This window comes from Anas acuta, chromosome 15, assembly GCF_963932015.1.
Source record: "Anas acuta chromosome 15, bAnaAcu1.1, whole genome shotgun sequence".
NCBI classification, from domain to species: domain Eukaryota; kingdom Metazoa; phylum Chordata; class Aves; order Anseriformes; family Anatidae; genus Anas; species Anas acuta.
Window position 1 is genome coordinate 5,196,749 of NC_088993.1, and position 17,238 is coordinate 5,213,986.

The 17,238-nt window shown below is 41.8% G+C and overlaps 1 protein-coding gene across 4 annotated transcripts in view; it reads right to left on the reverse strand.

Annotated features, from left to right (window-relative positions):
* The window catches only part of CRAMP1 (cramped chromatin regulator homolog 1), a 43,293-nt gene that overhangs the window by 25,338 nt on the left and 717 nt on the right, over positions 1-17,238 (reverse strand). For 2 of the 4 annotated variants that reach the window (XR_011101661.1, XM_068699440.1), the window contains exons 1-6: positions 15,969-16,131; positions 15,164-15,513; positions 5,729-5,922; positions 4,066-4,219; positions 2,336-2,419; positions 161-209 (exon numbers count right to left, since the gene is read on the reverse strand). Coding sequence is in view for 3 of the 4 variants with exons in the window: in XM_068699440.1 (XP_068555541.1) it covers positions 161-209; positions 2,336-2,419; positions 4,066-4,219; positions 5,729-5,922; positions 15,164-15,513; positions 15,969-16,060 (923 nt within the window). In the remaining variant the exon portion in view is untranslated. Of the gene's footprint in view, positions 1-160; positions 210-2,335; positions 2,420-4,065; positions 4,220-5,728; positions 5,923-15,163; positions 15,514-15,968; positions 16,134-17,238 lie in introns of those variants that run through there. The other 2 variants (XM_068699441.1, XM_068699442.1) reach the window with 2 other exon arrangements.

A 17,238-nucleotide genomic window follows, 5' to 3' on the forward strand; every position in this document is an offset into this window, starting at 1 on the left:
GGGAGAGAAAAAAAACATACAGAAGAAACTAAGAATATCAAATGTCAAACTCCAACTCCAAAAAAGTAAAAATAGTACCCTAGACTCTGGATGATGAATTCAACAATTAAGCTGATGAACAATCCAGTTTTCTGAGTTTCAGGAATAACTTATTACTTACCCAGCCTGAATGAGCTCATTGAGTTTAGCTGCATTTTTGTCATCCATACCTTTACATGAAAAGGGATAAAATAGTAATTAGAACTTAAAGTGATATAGTCATGACTGTTATTACTCTATTTTCATAATATACAAGCTTTACACAGTCCTTGCCTTGCCATGAAAATTACATTTTACTCAAGGATTAATTAAGTGATCCTAGTTTAGGTGCTACAGACATAGATTCATACAATGGCTCTGGTTGGAAAGGACCTCAAAGACCATCCAGTTCCAACCCCCCTGCCATGCGCAGGGATGCCACCCGCAGGGATGCCACCCACGAGATCAGGTTGCTCAGGGCCTCGCTTAACCTGCTCCTGAATGCCTCCAGGGATGGGGCACAACCTCTCTGGGCAACCTGTTCCAGTGCTTCACCCAGGTTGTTGTGCGTTACTCTGACTCTGAAGTGTTAAAAGAAAAGCTTCCTCATCTGCCTGCTCAATCTCTGTTGCTAAGGCACCACAGAATAATGAAAGAGCACTGAGCATTTGCAGCTCTGGATGCAATAAAAAGAAAGTAAATAAAAATAATAAATTGCACGTATAACCTACACCTTTCTTCCATGCGCTATACTGAACATTTTAAAATAACTTGATTTCTATTCTCTATGTTATGCCCAAACCTATTTACTGAACAATTAACATCCCTCTGGCAATACTGAAATCATTCCTGACATGCTTTTAATTCTCCGTAGCTCTACATAAGGCACCCCTATTTCTGGGAAAACAGGACTGGGTGAAAACCACAAAAAAAGGAGAAAGAAACTACTTTCACCAGCTGTAGAAAAGATCTCTCATAAGCTAGGTGTAAAGACTTGCTGCTCAGGTCCATTTGGTCTTGAGGAGACTAGAATTGTTCAAGTGGGTAAAACATTTAACTGAGTACCAAAGTTATAAAAAGACCGAAGCACAGAGTATGCATGCATTGCCATGGTGACCGTGTAAAACCTCATTCCCAGTCAGAGCCATGGAGGGTCTGCTGATTCTTTTAACACAAGATGTGGAAAAAAGGAAGAACCACTAATACTAATTTATACTGGCAATGCCATATATCTTGCTTCTGACTGTCTTGTTACTAACAGCTCAAAATTGCTTCTCCAAGATGAATTAACATAGTGGAGATCTTTGAACAAACAGAATAAAGTCAGTATGAACGTTGAAAATAGCCTAGTTCATGATGCAGTACAATGAAAACCCATGTGTGAAAATAACCTAGCAAAAAAAAAAAAAAATCTGCAAAAGCATCACAATTGCTTTAGGAGTTGTACACGTCCACAACTTCCTCAATTTTTTTCCACTCTGCAACTAGCCTGAGTTTACAAAAAAGTCAAGGTATTTTGATGACTTTCCACCTCTCACAAAACAAGTGAAATGTAGTACTTCACTCTAACACCAACTCTACAAAAAAACTTGGGGACAAATGAAAAAAGTACACAGAAAATAAGGTATACATGAAGGGACTGGAGCATACAGTGCTTTTTACTTTGCCCATTCTCCAAGTCACATCAGAGCTCCCTCTAGTCTGGAAGCCATAAAGACCACGCCAACGTAGCACTAAGCCTCAGATCAGGAACCTCGCTAATGCAACTGATCAGCTTGCAGAAGACAGGAGCACAGGGTAAGGCGCACACTCATCCATCTACACTCCTCTTTATGGACAAAACCAGCCTCTGGGGTGGACAAGGTCAGAATGCATTCTGGTTAGCCAGTAAGGTTATTATTTCTGATTATGATTTGTAACGCTTTTTCATCTTCAGTGTTCGTTGTTATTTAATGATTTGGATACTGACTTAGAGGACGGTACCATCCCAGATTTTTACAGTGTAGGCAGAAATACTCATGAGGGCAAACAGTTTTCGATAATAAAACAGATGGATAACCTAAACTGCATATACATTTACCTGTCACCTGTGCACTGCATTCCACAGATAGCAAAAGCTAAAGAAATCTGTCAAAGAAAAAGGGGACTCGTGCAGTTGACTAAGAATGTCTTTAGAAATACAAATACACTTAATGAAAAATACTAGTACTACACAGACTACTTCCATAGAATACAATGAACACGAACTCCTAATAACACAACACTCCTGATTCTACCATATAAAAAAAAATTTCAGTCAGAGGAAATTCATACTTACATCCCCCAATCTTTTTCCTTAATTCCCCATAGCAGATTAAGCCATAAAGCTCCAGGGATGACTTTTTCAGCCCTTGAGAAAACACTGAAAAACAAAACAGGTACACGTGAGATGACATTATCCACACTGTAGTTACTCACCTCAACACTGAAAATTAGAGTATACTGTGAAAAGATGAAATGATTCAGATTTTCAGTGATGAGACAAGCATCTTATTGAAGGCAAGTCTAAGTGGTTACACAGAATTTAAACATCCAATGGTTCAATATGCAAAATAGAGCTAATTCAGTTGCATCAACCTTAGTATCACAAAACTGTTCGCAATTTCTAAGGGAAACGTACAGATGCCCCCAGAAAATGCATACAGAGCTTTTGTTATATGAAAATTAAGAAGTCTGAAATTTCCAAAACTCATACTGGCTTTTGTGCGTAAGAATGCACCATAGAGATTTAATGCAAATTCTAGATTCTATTTCTTTAGCAGTATCATTCCTTCCCCCTTTCTCATCAACACACATCATATAGACACCGTTATTTCTAAAAGATCTAGAGCACCCATACCATCACTGACAGTGTAGGGACCAAACAGCAGACAAGGAATTGTCTGGATGGACGCAGCCAGAGAGCTGTGGTCAATGGCTCTGTGTCCAGGTGGAGGCAGGTGATGAATGGTGTAACTCAGGGATGTGTCCTGGGACCAGTGCTGTGCTTTATCAATGACAGACAGTGGGATCAAGTGCACCCTCAGCAAGTTTGCAGATGACACCAAGCTGAGTGGTGCAGCTGGTACACCAGAAGGAAGGGATGGCATCAAAGGGACCTGGACAGGCTGGAGAAGTGGGCCCATGTGAACCTAATGAGGTTCAACAAGGCCAAGCGCAAGGTGCTGCACCTGGGTGGGGGCAATCCCAGACATGAATGCAGACTGGGAGAAGAACTCACTGAGAGCAGCCCTAGGGAGAAGGTTTTAGGGGTTCTGGCAGACAAAATACTCAATACAAGCCAGCAGAACACACCTGCAGCCCAGAAGGTGAACTGCATCCTGGGCTGCATCAACTGAGGAGAGGCCAGCAGGTCAAGGGAGGTGACTGTGCCCCTCTGCTCTGCCCTTGTGAAGCCCCACTTGGGGTCCTGAGTCCAGATCTGGGGCCCCCAGCACAAGAAGGATGTGGGGCTGTTAGACTGAGTCCGGAGGAGGAAGGCCACGAAGATGATCAAGAGGCTGGAGCACCTCTCCTATGGAGAAAGGCTGAGAGAGCCGGGGCTGTTCAGCTTGGAGAAGAGAAGGCTCCGGGGAGATCTCACTGTAGCTTCTCAAAACTTAAAGGGGGATTATGAAAAAAGATGAAGAGTAACTTTTTGCTCGAATAGATAGTGACAGGACACAGAGGAATGATTTTTAAACTGAAATAGGCAAGATTTAGATTAGATGTTGGGAGGATATTCTTCTCTCAGAGGGTGGTGAGACACTGGCACAGGCTGCCCAGAGCAGCTGTGGGTGCCTCATCCCTAGAGGTGTTCATGGCCAGGTTGCTATGGTGCGGTGAACTAATATAAAAGAAATGACAGTAGGGTCATATTAATAAACATACATCGTATTCACAGATACCCTATTCAGTACTTACTTTTTCATTTCCTTCACTCCTACCCTCCACTATGGCACTAAAAGGCAGGACTCCAACACTCACAAGACTGAGCTCTACACTAAGCCCACTTCATTGCATACTAACCGTTATCAAAGTCAATGTACTTTGAAATCTTGTGCCAGGTGCGGTAGTAGAAATGGCGGACCTGCTCTTTATTCTTCACCATGCTTGCTGGCTTGCCTTTCTTCTTGTATTTCAGGGCAATGTTGTTCTGGATAGCTTCAAAGTCCTTTCCATGCTGAAGAATAAGTAAAACAAATCTAAATACTCATAACCAAACTTATCCCTTGTCATAGGACAACTGAAACAACACACGGGATTTTGAGGTTCTTGAGGGAAATTAGATCTCAGTGGTCATAAACAAAAGTCTTCGTTATCAGAACTCAACAGCACAGGAATGACAATGTTTTCCTTTATGTTATATAAAATGTATTATAGATACCAAAAAAATTATATTTTCTTGATTTTTTTTTCAAAATAAAGAAATATAAGTTGCCAAAAACCTTTTAAAAGACAACTTTGCTTAAATGCACTGAGTACCAGAATTGAAAATACTGACTTTCTCACTTAGCTTTCTTCACTTTCTGCAGCATTTTTCCTCTCCTCTGTCCTACCTTCACTTCTGACTTGGGCAAATGTTATATTTAATAGCTTCATTTCTATTTACAGTGAATTTCATATTCAGGTTATTAGTGGTATAAAATTTGAGTTTCAAATAATAAGGAAGAGTTGTTAGGTTTTGATTATTTCTTTTGTTTTCTTGTTTTGTTTTTTAAGCAGAAAACACCCTTTTACACTAAGTTATTTAGAAGCTTATTCTCAGGGTAAAAAGAAGACACGTTAAGTGTCCCCTTAAATTATTTAATTCCCATAAAATCCCTGGAGTCCAAAAAAGGGAAAAAATAATTTTAAGAACATTACCACTGAATTCCTGTATCATAAAAATTCTCAAAATTCAAATACTTGAATCAAGTATGACGACAAAGTATGACAACCTCTTTTGAAAGGTAACAGCATGAAATGAATGGAAGCAGGAAAACAAACGTTCTTTCAGTGATGGAGGGACTTAAAAGAAAACAGTTTAATTGTTCACTTTTTTCCACAAAATATACACATGAATCACACTTACCACTAAAAAAAAAAAAAAAAAAAACACAAATAAACCCATAAGCATTTATTTTGTTTTCCCCTTTAGCACCTGTTTTTGTAACAGAAGTGCTCTTAAAAATAATTTTAAGAACAGGACATCCAGGAACATATTGTATAAAACATATGAGATAAAAAGTGAGATGACCTAACTTTTCCTTGTCTCTCAACCTTAGTACTGAAATGGCTTAAGCCTGCTTATCCTCAAAACACTACAGTGTCTGCGACAGTTTAAAAGAAAATGCATTTTCTTATTTTGCAAATATTACAGCATGAGTGCGTTGCTTTTCAAAGTTGAGATGGGGACTTGACTTCTTCATACATGAAATAATAACATTTTTTATTATGGTTCTATTAACATTCGTGAATAAAATTCACACAGATTTCCAATGTATTTCAGAAAAAAAACTTGACCGTTTTGAAAGGTGGCTTTGATCCACAGTTGTAGTACAGCCAACTGCATAGACACACATATGCACAAACAAATGCAATATATGCATATGGGTGGTGCTCTTGCAAATCCCAATTAAATCAACATTCTTTAGGAATACCCACATACCAAAGTAAGCCATCTAAGTTGGTTATTTTCCACTACATGTACCTCATACAGTCCCTCGAAGAAAGTATTTTTGTCCTCTGTGCTCCACGATTCCCACTGACGTCTGACCTTCTTTCCTTCCTCCTTCTCTCCAGCCGAGGAGCCCAGGTTCCTTGCTGCTGACTTGGAATTTGCAGTAGGATTGCTGGCAGGAATTCCTGATGTGCCGCCAGATGCAGATCCTCCATTATCTGCTGCTGCAAAAAACACGACTGGTGTGAATATTAAACCAATATGAGGATTCACATATAAGGGAGGAACTAAGTCCACCTGGGAAAATTACAAGGATAATTCAAGCTATACAAATGATGGCAAGTCCCAATCCCTCTTCGTACCACAGATTCTGATGTGGCTTTTGGAAAAAGGCACAAAAATGTAATCTTGATTCTATGTTTGTCAGTTGTTGGTACCCCAAAGAACCTAATTCAGGGAATCACTCAGGGAATGATTCAGGAATTTGCTGTTTTTGCAAGTAGTGAAGAAAGATTGGAAGCTTCAATAGCTATGTATAACGCAACAAGATTCCCCACACGTTAATTCCAAAGAATAAAATATATTTTAAATTCACCTCTGGAATGATAAGTCTTCAAAAGACTGTTTAATCATTACAAACATTATCAACCAACCTTAAATATGTGATTTATTCACAAGAGAAATCAAACCAAGCATGGTATTTGGTTTGCCATTTTAACAGATTATCAGAATCCAGAAACCAGGGAGACACCCAATGGAGAGCACTCAATTTTTTCCATGAAAATGTAAGCACTCAATAACTTACACTTCAAAAATACATTTTCTCCAATTTTTCGGAATAAGGATTGGACTGCCTTTATCAGTGCAGCATTGTTCCAACCCCCTGCCATGGGCAGGGATGCCACCCACCAGACCAGGCTGCTCAAGGCCCTGTCCAACCTGGCCCTGAGCACTGCCAGGGATGGGGCACCCACGGTTTCTCTGGGCAAACTGTTCCAGTGCCTCCCCGCCCTCACAGGAAAGAATTTCAACCTCACATCTAATCTAAACACTCTCTTTTAGTTTAAAGCCATTACCCCTTGTCCTATCACTACACCCCTGACAAAGAGTCCCTCCGCAGCTTTCCTGCAGCCCCCTTTAGGTACGGGAAGGCCGCTGTAAGGTCTCTCCAGAGCCTTCTCTTCTCCAGGCTGAACTCCCTCAGCCTGTCTGTATAGGAGAGGTGCTCCACGCCTTTGATCATCTTTGTGACCCCTCCTCCAGACTCACTCTAGTAGATCCATGTCCTTGTGCTGGAGGTCTCTGACCTGAACGCAGGGCTCCAGGTGGGGTCTCACAAGAGCAGGCCACAGGGCAACAGTCACCCCCCTTGGCCTGCTGGCCACGCTGCTTTTGGTGCAGCCCAGGATACATTTGGCTTTCTGGGCTGCAAACACACGTTTCCAGCTCAAGTTGAGCTTCTCATCAACTAACACGCCCAGGTCCTTCTCCATCAGGGCTTCTTTCAAGCCATTCTCTGCCCAGCCCGTATCTGCACTTGGGTTTGCCCCGTCCCAGGTGCACGACCTTGCACTTGGCTTCAGCTCAGTTATCTTTTGAAATTCAGTTATCTGAAGCAGTTTGCATACCTGACAAAGTCTGTGTTAATTACATAGCTAGGATATCCCAGTTCGATAATCTTGAATTATATTAAAATAAAAAAAGAGTATCAGAAGGATCAATTTTTAAAGGCTTGCTCCGATTTAAAGATTTGAAGGGCTTGTATGTAAATCTTAACTGTAACTACTCAGCTGCATTTCACAAGGAGTTCCTTGAGACTACAAAACCACACTGCTCCAAACCCTAGAGCAGCAGTATGTTCAAGCAACAAAGTATATATGAAAAAATTCAGAACAGAGTAAAACGCATGAAAGCACTTTTTTCCTGCAATAAGTATACACCTGATACATATTATGATATTGTGACCATTTTAAAGTTATTTTTTATTTCCAAAAACTGTTGTTTGATCCTTTCAAAGAAAATTACTGCCACCACAAAGAAGCAAATAAGGCAAAGCATGAAATAGAATCACGTAACTATAAGAAAATTCACCTAAAACAACTTCTGGGGAAAACAACCAACCAACCTCCTCTATTTCCTAAAACCTTCATCACAAAATAACTCAAAGTTAAGGAATTTAATTCTGATACTATGAAGACAAAGTTAAGCAATTTATTTCTGATACTACAAAGACAAGTCTTCAAAAAATAATTAGAAAGATCTGAGACACTTTAACGGGTGGCTGAGAAGATAAACAGCTCTTTGTAAGACCCAGAATTGCTTCTTCACCCTGCAAACGTGAGACTGGAATATGACAATTTGCATGGGAAAGAAATACAAATCTCAATGTTTAAAATCTCTGGTCAAGAAAGGTGAATACATCAGTCTTCAAGCTCAATGTACAACAACATCCTGTTGCTGCAAGCTCCCAGTGCAAAAGACCATCTTTATCACAAGACATCTACGGATTTCTACCGTGCAGCTACTCTTCTGATAGCAGACCTAACTTTCTTGCAAATCGTTTACAGGAACCACCTCTATATATACATCTATACCTATCTACGTATAGGTATTATCTATATAGGGATCTAGATAGGATAGATATAGGTATATAGATGTATTTTTTTTAATCATCTGTGTATACATGATCAAGTAAAAACCTAAGGTCAGATGCTGTAAGTACAGATTTTATCAAGGATTTCCTAAAGATTGTACAGCATAACTGGTACACAAAGTTTTCATGAAGTGTTTTTAATAGAAACTTAAGAAAGGACTATCAAAACTATCAGAAAGGACTTTAAATTCTAGTGAGACTATAAAGTTCAGCAGATTTCCACTTAGCTGCATGTAAAAGATGAAATGAAAAGAACAATTCTATCAAGGATCCTCCCCTCAGGACATGCTAAGGAAGGACTCCACTGATCCAGCTTCTACCAAGGCTGCGTAGCTCAATACCGCTCCTTCATTCCTTTCGGTTTACTTACTATTCTACAAGACAGAGTCCTGGAATGACAAATTGTAATCCTGGAAAGTTCATCACATTCTTTCTTGTTTTAAGCACAAATAAATCACTGTCCAGAGAAATGTTTACAGTAACGTGTGAAGATTTAAAAATTCTAATATCTTGTTACCTCCACAGAGATCTTACACGCCACTCAATTATTCCAGGAACAAAGGATTTTGCTCTACCATGTGTTTGCAGTATCTTCCTTGCTACTGTGCAGAGTAGTATCTATCCTCGCGTTACCACAATCCACTCTGCAGCTTACTGGATCTCAGTAAGGAAATGGAATGCAGTGTATTCTAAAACATAACATTATAAAACAATTGAGGATAAAGGCAAAAGTAAAAATAGTCATACATTAGTACATCTCACCCTATAAATTCATTGTTTCAATCTTACTGTATGAGATTCTTGTAATAGGCAAAACAGCTAACAAGTTTCCATCCTGTCAGTAATGACAGATGATAATCATCATTAAATCCCAACAACCGATTATTTAAAGTTTAACTAATGCATTAAAACAGAGTTCCATCAAGGCCAGCCGTACCCACAAATGCTGCAAAACTGCTGGAGAGGAGGGGAGCTTACTCAAACAACCCGGTTAGGTGCTTCTACATACAGACATTTCTGTGAGATCACTGCAGACAAGACAAAGACAAGACCGTTATCCTCACTCTGCCTACTCATCCTCCTAGGCTGTAGGTAGCATCTTTGTGTTTACTCTTCAATTTTACACTATCAGCTCTTAGATGCCAGCTGATTAGTATCTTACAGATTCTAGAGGTGGCATTCAGCAGTTAATCCCCACTACACTCATGTGTCTCAACATGCAGGCTTGTTTCCTTATTGGTGTTCTACAGGGTTAGCTGCAAAATGTGAACTTCTCCAGGAGTCACCAGTCAAATGCAAGGGGAACATCTATTAGGAAATACCTTTAAAAATGAGATGACGCTTTCAGATTCTTGCATGTTGTCACCCAAATTCAGAGTGTAAAACACTGAACTCCCTCTCCAAAGCACAGGATGCAAATGCCAACTTGTACCATGACATGAAGTTGCCTTCACAGCACGTTTTCTTGATTTAGATTCTATACAAGCCAGTAACAAGGTTCAACTACACGGTACCATCTTTGAAAGCATTTCTGAGCAAAGACTGCCATTAAGAAGGCCACAGTAGAAAACGCTTTTGAGTATTTTTCCCCCTCACAAACCCATACTAGTGCTTAGCAGTCTTTGGAAATGTACATCCAAACATTTGTTGCCAACAGAACTGGACAGGGTGCTAATAATCTATGGTTCCCAGATGGCTTCCAAATGCATTCTGCTATTCTCACGGCAGAGCATTCCTTGGTAAGCATCCACTCCTCAATTTTAATGAAAAAAAGCAAAGGCATGTCCCAACTTTCTTCCTGGTCATTTGTTAAACAAATCCCATTTTCAGCCATGTATCTTTCTGAAGTTAGATACTACATCATGTACTTCAGAGAAGAAATGCATCAGATACACAGGGATTTAAGTGAAGCCATTTGTTCCATGGAAGGACCCAACAAAGCTGCAGCTAAATCCAATTTGCTTTCCTCTCCAAGAACTGTAGATGAGAAGAGAATACACACAAGAGAAGGAGAGATACCAATACATTTCTTGCATGTCAATGCTTCAGTTTGAGGATTAACATTTTAACTGGGAAGTGGGTTTCGACCTTGTATGCCTCTGTGGCAAATGGCACGGACTCCTAGGAAGGCTGATCCAGTACAGCCATGTTGTGTGTTCACACCGTATTGTGCTCCTCTTACGAATTAACATCCAAAGTTTTAAATAAAAGATGTCAATGTCCTACAAAGACAAATTAGTTTAGCTTCTTCCATCTCTTACTATTTTGAAGACTTGCAAAAGCAAGATATAGTCAAGTGTTTTTAATCATATGCAGTGCCAGTTAGCAGCAGGAGTCTACACTCCTGATACATATGTATGTGTGTGCATGTGTATAAATATATACGTATATAAACACACACACGTTACTATACTGAACTGAAGGCTCACTTGTCTATGGACAGCACACATTCAAGCAATCAAAGTTGTATCCGAGCTAACCAAACGTGACTGTAAAAAATAACGGTGGTTTATTATAAATTTGGTTACTCCCCCACCTCAAGTAATTCATTCTCTTGCTCTTCCATTAGAAAACACCCTTAAAGAGAAGAATGCATTGTAAGCACCTCGTACACGGCTCTCGCTGAACTCTGTGGTTGTGCAGCCATGTGCCTTGCAGGCAGCCACCTTTCAAAGCTCAGTACCTACAGCATAGGGCACACCAAACCCTCCTCTCGTAGTGTGGAATGAGACTCTGCACGATTTCTGAGCCACTTTCAAGGGAAGGGGGGGAGGAAAAAAGCATAAATGAAAGCACCTCAGTTTAGGATGGGAAGAGAGGCACCAAGAGGAAATGAGATTGATAGAATTAAGAAGAATATTAGAACGAGGGACTGTGCTAGCAGTCTTTAAAACTGTCATTCATTCCCCAAAGAAATAATGCTGGAGGAATCGCATTTCACATGCAGGTTATGATACATTCTTCAGCATACAAATCTGCAAAGATATTGTAAAATCATACTGCAAGTACATACACTGGGTACCTTGGTCTACACAGCCTCTCCACAGGAAGGCCCAGTAGTTAATTTAATTCACATACTACAGAACATGCAACTTTGTTGGGCCAAAACAAACTGTGAACTGCTTTCCAGTGAGTTTTATGCAATGCCCAAAGATTGAATGTTTTAATTCAATTAATGCTTTCAGCTGAGTAATTTATTTTTAAAGAAAACTGCTTATTACACGTTTTATGAATAAGTCTAGAGTAACAGCATGAAAGACGCTTTCAAGCTTCAGCTCGTCACCATTAGATTTTGTTACTATTTCCTCCCTGCTTCATTATGCATTCAGAAAATGAATAAAAACATGAAAATGAGAACGCCCTACTTTAGTTCCTAGTACATCTACAGCATACGATGGCAACACAGTCTGCATTTACTTTTACTAACGTGGTCACAACATACACACGTTTTCACCACTCATTGCTTCACAGTGCCACAAAACACACCTTAAAACCTGTGGCAACAGCGTGGCATTATCAGCATTTGAGAAGTAAACTCCTAGAAATGCCTTTTCTTCAGTGACCTTATATTGGGGCTGCTTCTTTTCCCTCAAAAAACCTTCCTGTGTCTGAGCTCTCAATCAACCGACTGCACCCCACCAATCCTTCAGGTTCTTTCTCTGGTTTCGTGCACAAAAGTTACTTAAAGACTTACTTCCAAGCTATTCCACTACTTCCACTGTTTAGAGCACAGATTATGAACTTGAAATAATAAAAAGATGATCAATATTTGAAAATAAGACAATCATTCTAAAAAAAATACATATATTTAGATACTTGTGCAGGAACTTTGATAAACCTTTTAGCAATCAAAATGGTGTGACTTTTAGAAGCTAAACAGTTCTCAAACTTTATTTTACTATAATATTTTTACGTCATTTTTGCTCTAAAGTTGAAGTGTAACAACGGTACACAAAGATCCAGAATAAAAAACAAAAATAAAAAGTAAAGAAATCCATAATTAAACGTTGTATCAGGGAGATCTGAAAATTAGGAGTGCGTTTATTTATTTTACTAGGCAGAATTCGAGAATTATTATTAAATATCCTCTCTGAACCATGGTAAGATAAAGTCAGAAAGTCTGCAGCTGTTGAGCAGGCAAACTTTTCCTGCTGCATGCAATGAAGTTTACTTTAAGAATAATTTGTTTGCTGCAATAGAGTACCCTCAAAGCATAAATGCAAAAAAATTATAAGGGATCTGTTAGAAAATACTGCTATTTTCAAATGGCTTTTAAAGACATGATTGGGATAAATCAATGCCTGCTGTGTAACTACAATTTGAAAGAAATTAATTTTAATGATCACATTCCTTAATAATAGCCTTCAAAAGAGACTTCACTTTAGAATACACATATTCTAAAGGCAGGACCACTTTAATATAATTTCAAGGTGACGTAGCTTTATTGAAAGATCACGACACAACCAAGTTTCTGGTTTCACCAGACCAAACGTAAGAATGGTCTTGACACTCCCGCTGGCCCATGGCACCATTACCTTTGCAGTCATCACCTTGATTGTGCCATGCAAAACGCAAAAGCTTCCAACTTTCGGAGCTGATACAAAGGATTGCAAATGCATTTGAGCTCTTCATCATTGTTATACTTACAGAGGAGGAGAAAGTTGGTGGGCCAGCAAGTGTAAGGACTTTTGTACAATCCTTATTGGTAATCTTCACTATTCAACCTGTTCCCTACTGGAAGCTAGCTCTGGGGGACGCTTCACTTGGAATGCAAACCCCTAGAACTTCTTAGCACAAAACATTTCATTAGGGAGAATCCAGACAAGCCTGGAAAGTGTCTCTGCATGTACAGAGCTCCAATTCGAAAGGATTCCACTCCATGGCTCTGTTCTCCAAGATCTCACAGTTACAATCTCAGCCATATCAGAGAAGTATCAGTTTTAATACATTCACATCTAAACCGGCCAGGCAAAGCTGTGGCTGGTCTGACAGTTCAAAATGTGAAAGCGTAATTGTCATTCTACCAGTGACCGTTTCCCCCAATAACTGAAAGTTTCTCCAAACCTGACAGTATAGTCAGGTACAGTGATTGCCTATCTATGACCAATTACAGAAATATTAAAACCTGTTCTGCACGTATGATTAATACATACATTTATTATAGTTATTTTGGGATCTGAATTGCAAAACAGAGTCTGCTTTTCAACTGTATCAATACACCTCATTAAATATCATTCCACTCCTCTAAAACGTAAGTGAATGTTTATGTACAAATACAAAAATATGAATATACACGTACACATGTGCAAGATGCACGTATTTTGTTCACATGTGCAGGCACTTCCAAAGCAATGGAACTGCAAATGCACATATTACACTCGGCCATTATGGGTAAAGGAGTATCTCCTCCCATTTAACGCTACTTACAACCCTTGAAATAATTGTCTGTAGCTAAAGACTCCTGGGTATTCCATCTGTTTGTTTATTTGGTTTAATGCAGCTGGGAGAAAATTTACGCAGGCCTTTCTGCTCTATCCCCCAACACCACACACGGAAGGTGTTCACTTAGATCAAAAAAGTTTAAGAGATTACAGAGGATTTATAAAGGTATTGAAAATATTCAATTATATACTGGGAAACAACTAAATTCAGTATTTTTTACATTATATGGCAATAACTAAAAGGTGGCAATGTGTAAAACACTGCTTTCTTACTGCAACACAACACTGCCACAATTCTTAGTGTTTACCTAAAGTCCAGCAAGTGCATGCCACTGTAATGGACCAAAAAAGTCAGGTAACGTTCAATATATATTTATGCTACATGGAGTTTTATTTAGTTTCAGCAGACAAAAATAAATTCTGCTATTTCAAATCTTAAAGAAATCGACAAGTGTTATTCTTTTCAAAACTTAACAGAAAATAACACAAGAACTTTTGTGCAAGGTATCCAAAATTAGTCTCAAGCGCAGCTCCGCTACAGTACCAGGTGTCTGCCCGTAACTGCTGAGCACACACAATAGCACCAAGATATTCAAATATCCTTGCTCTTTTCCAGCTACTTCAGGAAGAAACAGCTTTGAAAAAAACACACTCTCATCCTCAATGCTAAAGTAAAAAAAAAAATGTATACGTATGTAAAAATATGCATGCATAGATGTATACAGAGCAACCTTATTAAAAAAAAAAAGTAGAAACATCAAATTGCATGAAAATCCCTTAAGTGTTCTGAAACAGTAATGCAGTACTAGTGACTCACAAAACCTTGGAAACAAATAGTTCAATATGTGTATTTAACTGTTTCAAAAATAGTTCCTTGAGTAAAACAGTCACAGAAATGAGAGAAATCATCAATATCTTGTGGTTAGCTTTTTTCCCCTTTTTTTAAAACTACCACCCATTTAATATTTTGTTATTATTCAATGACAGAATGCAGAGTGCAGCCACCTGATTACACAGCTTGTTAGAGTCTAATTTCCTAACCAAAATACAGAGATTTCCTAAAACTCAAGAGACAAAATGCAGGAATTAAAGGTTTGCTTCAATAATGAAGGGCTTTTTTTTTTCCTCCCCTCTTCCACATACACATCCAAATCCCTCCATTTTTGCAAGTGCAAACGGGAGAGTGGGCAGCAGAGAAGCTGAAGCCTTGGGACACAAAGAAGATTTCAGCTACTGTGCGAAACAAGCCCCAGAACACCTTCCCCAAAACCAAACAAAAGATGGCATCTGCAGGAGGAGAATGACAACCCCCAAACACAGTGACCCACACCCCGCTCGCCTGCGTGTTCTGAGGGTTCCAAAATACTGTACCTTTGCCTTTTACAGCAGTGCTGCTGCCAACTGAAGAGGATGCCTGAGAATCCTTCTTCAGCCTCTTGCTCTGAGGTCTGACACTGGACCTGAGAAAATGATGCTGGTCCTGGCTGTGGGAGGGCTGGAGGGCAGCCGGGGCCTGGGCCAAGCTGGGGTTCGGTGAGGGGCTGCTGTTAGTGTTGCTGTTGATGATCTTCTCTTCTTTCTTTGTGCTGCTGCTGCCTGGAGCTGCCTCTCCTCCTCCTCCTGCCCCTTCTTCTTCCAGGGACTCCTCATCTCCTCCTGCTCTCTTGCCCAGCTTTTTCACCCCTTCCTCCCCGCTGCTCTCGCCCAGTTTCACCGTCATCCTGTTGGGGAGGAGAGAAAGAAAAGAGGGGGGCACAAAGTCAGGCCGGGGAGCCCACCAGAGAGGGGGAGAAACCCCTGGGCTGAGAGGGGAGAAGTTTAGCTGCAGAAATTCCTCTCAACATGGCCGCCGTTGTTTGTTACTAAATCCCCTTTCGTTTGCTGTCCCGACCCAACAACCTGTGCCGAGGGCGGGAGGGGAGAGCCCCGCGGGAATCCCCCCCAAAGCGGCCCAAAAGGCTGCGGGGCTCCCCCGGCAGCCCCCCGGAGGCCTTCGGGCAGCCTCGGGCGGAAAAAAAAAAAAAATAATAATAAATCGCCGAGGCCAACTCGGGCGCTGGAAGCGCTCGGCAGGCGGCGAGGGAGGGAGGGAGGGAGGGAGGGAGGGAGCGAGGCAGCCGCCGGGCCCGGCGGAGCGGGGCAGCGGGGCCGGGGCCGGGGCTCGCCCCCATCCTACCCCTTGCGAAGCTGCGGGGGCCCGGGGGGGGCTCCTCGGCCTCCTCCCCGCGGGGCCCAGCCGGCCCGGCCCGCCGCGGGGGGGGGCTCCATGCTCCTCGCTGCGGCGGCGGCGGCTTCTCCTCCTCCTCCTCCCTGTGTGTGTGTGTGTGCGGCTGGGGCTGGGACTGGCCACGGCGACCAAGCTTGCCGGCTCCCCTCCGCCCCCACCCCGCACCTCCCGGCCCTCCCCAGGGGGCAGCCGGCCCCGGGCAGCCGGCCCCGAGCAGCGCCCGGCCGGCGGCGAGCCCGGCACGGCCCGGCAGGGGCCCGGCCCCCCGCAGCCCCCTCGCTCGCTTCTCGCCGCTTTTAGCTCAGGGGGCACCCCAAAGGCCCCCCCCCCCTCGCCTCCACGGGGCCAGCTCGGGGTTTTACACCCGCAGCTGCCGGGACAGCGCTCGGCACCCTGCGAGAGGCGGCGAGCAAAGCGCCCCAACGCCCCGGCTGCCATTTGGGTGCCATGCGGGGTGGCCTCGCTACCTGCGGAAACCTGCCCGGCACGGGGGTACCTGGAACAGAGCACCAGAACCTGCACACGCACAGGAGCTTCAGGCATTAGACCCCGTTATCTGCTACAAACCAACGGCAGTTTTTAAAGAGAGTGTAAAAACGGGCCTGGCACCAGATCCAGCAGTCAACTTCTACGAAAGAAACCCTTCCGTAGCAGAAGGGAGAACTGGCGCTCGCAGTGCCTTATCGCCAGCACGAAGCCACAGTCCAACTTTAATTAAGAGCAAAGATAAACGCCAGTGGGAGAAGGAAATTCCAAATATCACTAATAAAATGATGGAATTGCAACGGATCGGGCTGATACCAGCATGGAGTGTTTTAAAGTAAGCCAGGTGCATCAGCATAACAGGGCACCTGGATGCGTGTCGTTACAGTGTGCGGGCTCTGTTCCTGTTACTAAAGTGTTATTTTTCCCTCTAACAGCTCTACCATACCTAGCAGCTCAGAACAATGCGGGGCAATGCTCCATTCTTTGCGAAAAGCCCTGTCAGCTGGTTTGAACTGCAAATCTAAGTTCATATTAAAACTTCATATGGAACCTGACGGAGCCCCGATCGCCAACAGAAGTCTTCTCCATGTAAAAAAGTCACAATATTTTCAGTCGCTGTGGTGACAGAAAGCTTCAAACCCTGACAGTTTGTGCTCAAAAATATATGAACTTTGAGAGGACTCAAACCTCCTTGATCCCAATTCCCACAAGTCAGACGACGCAGCTGCTGCGC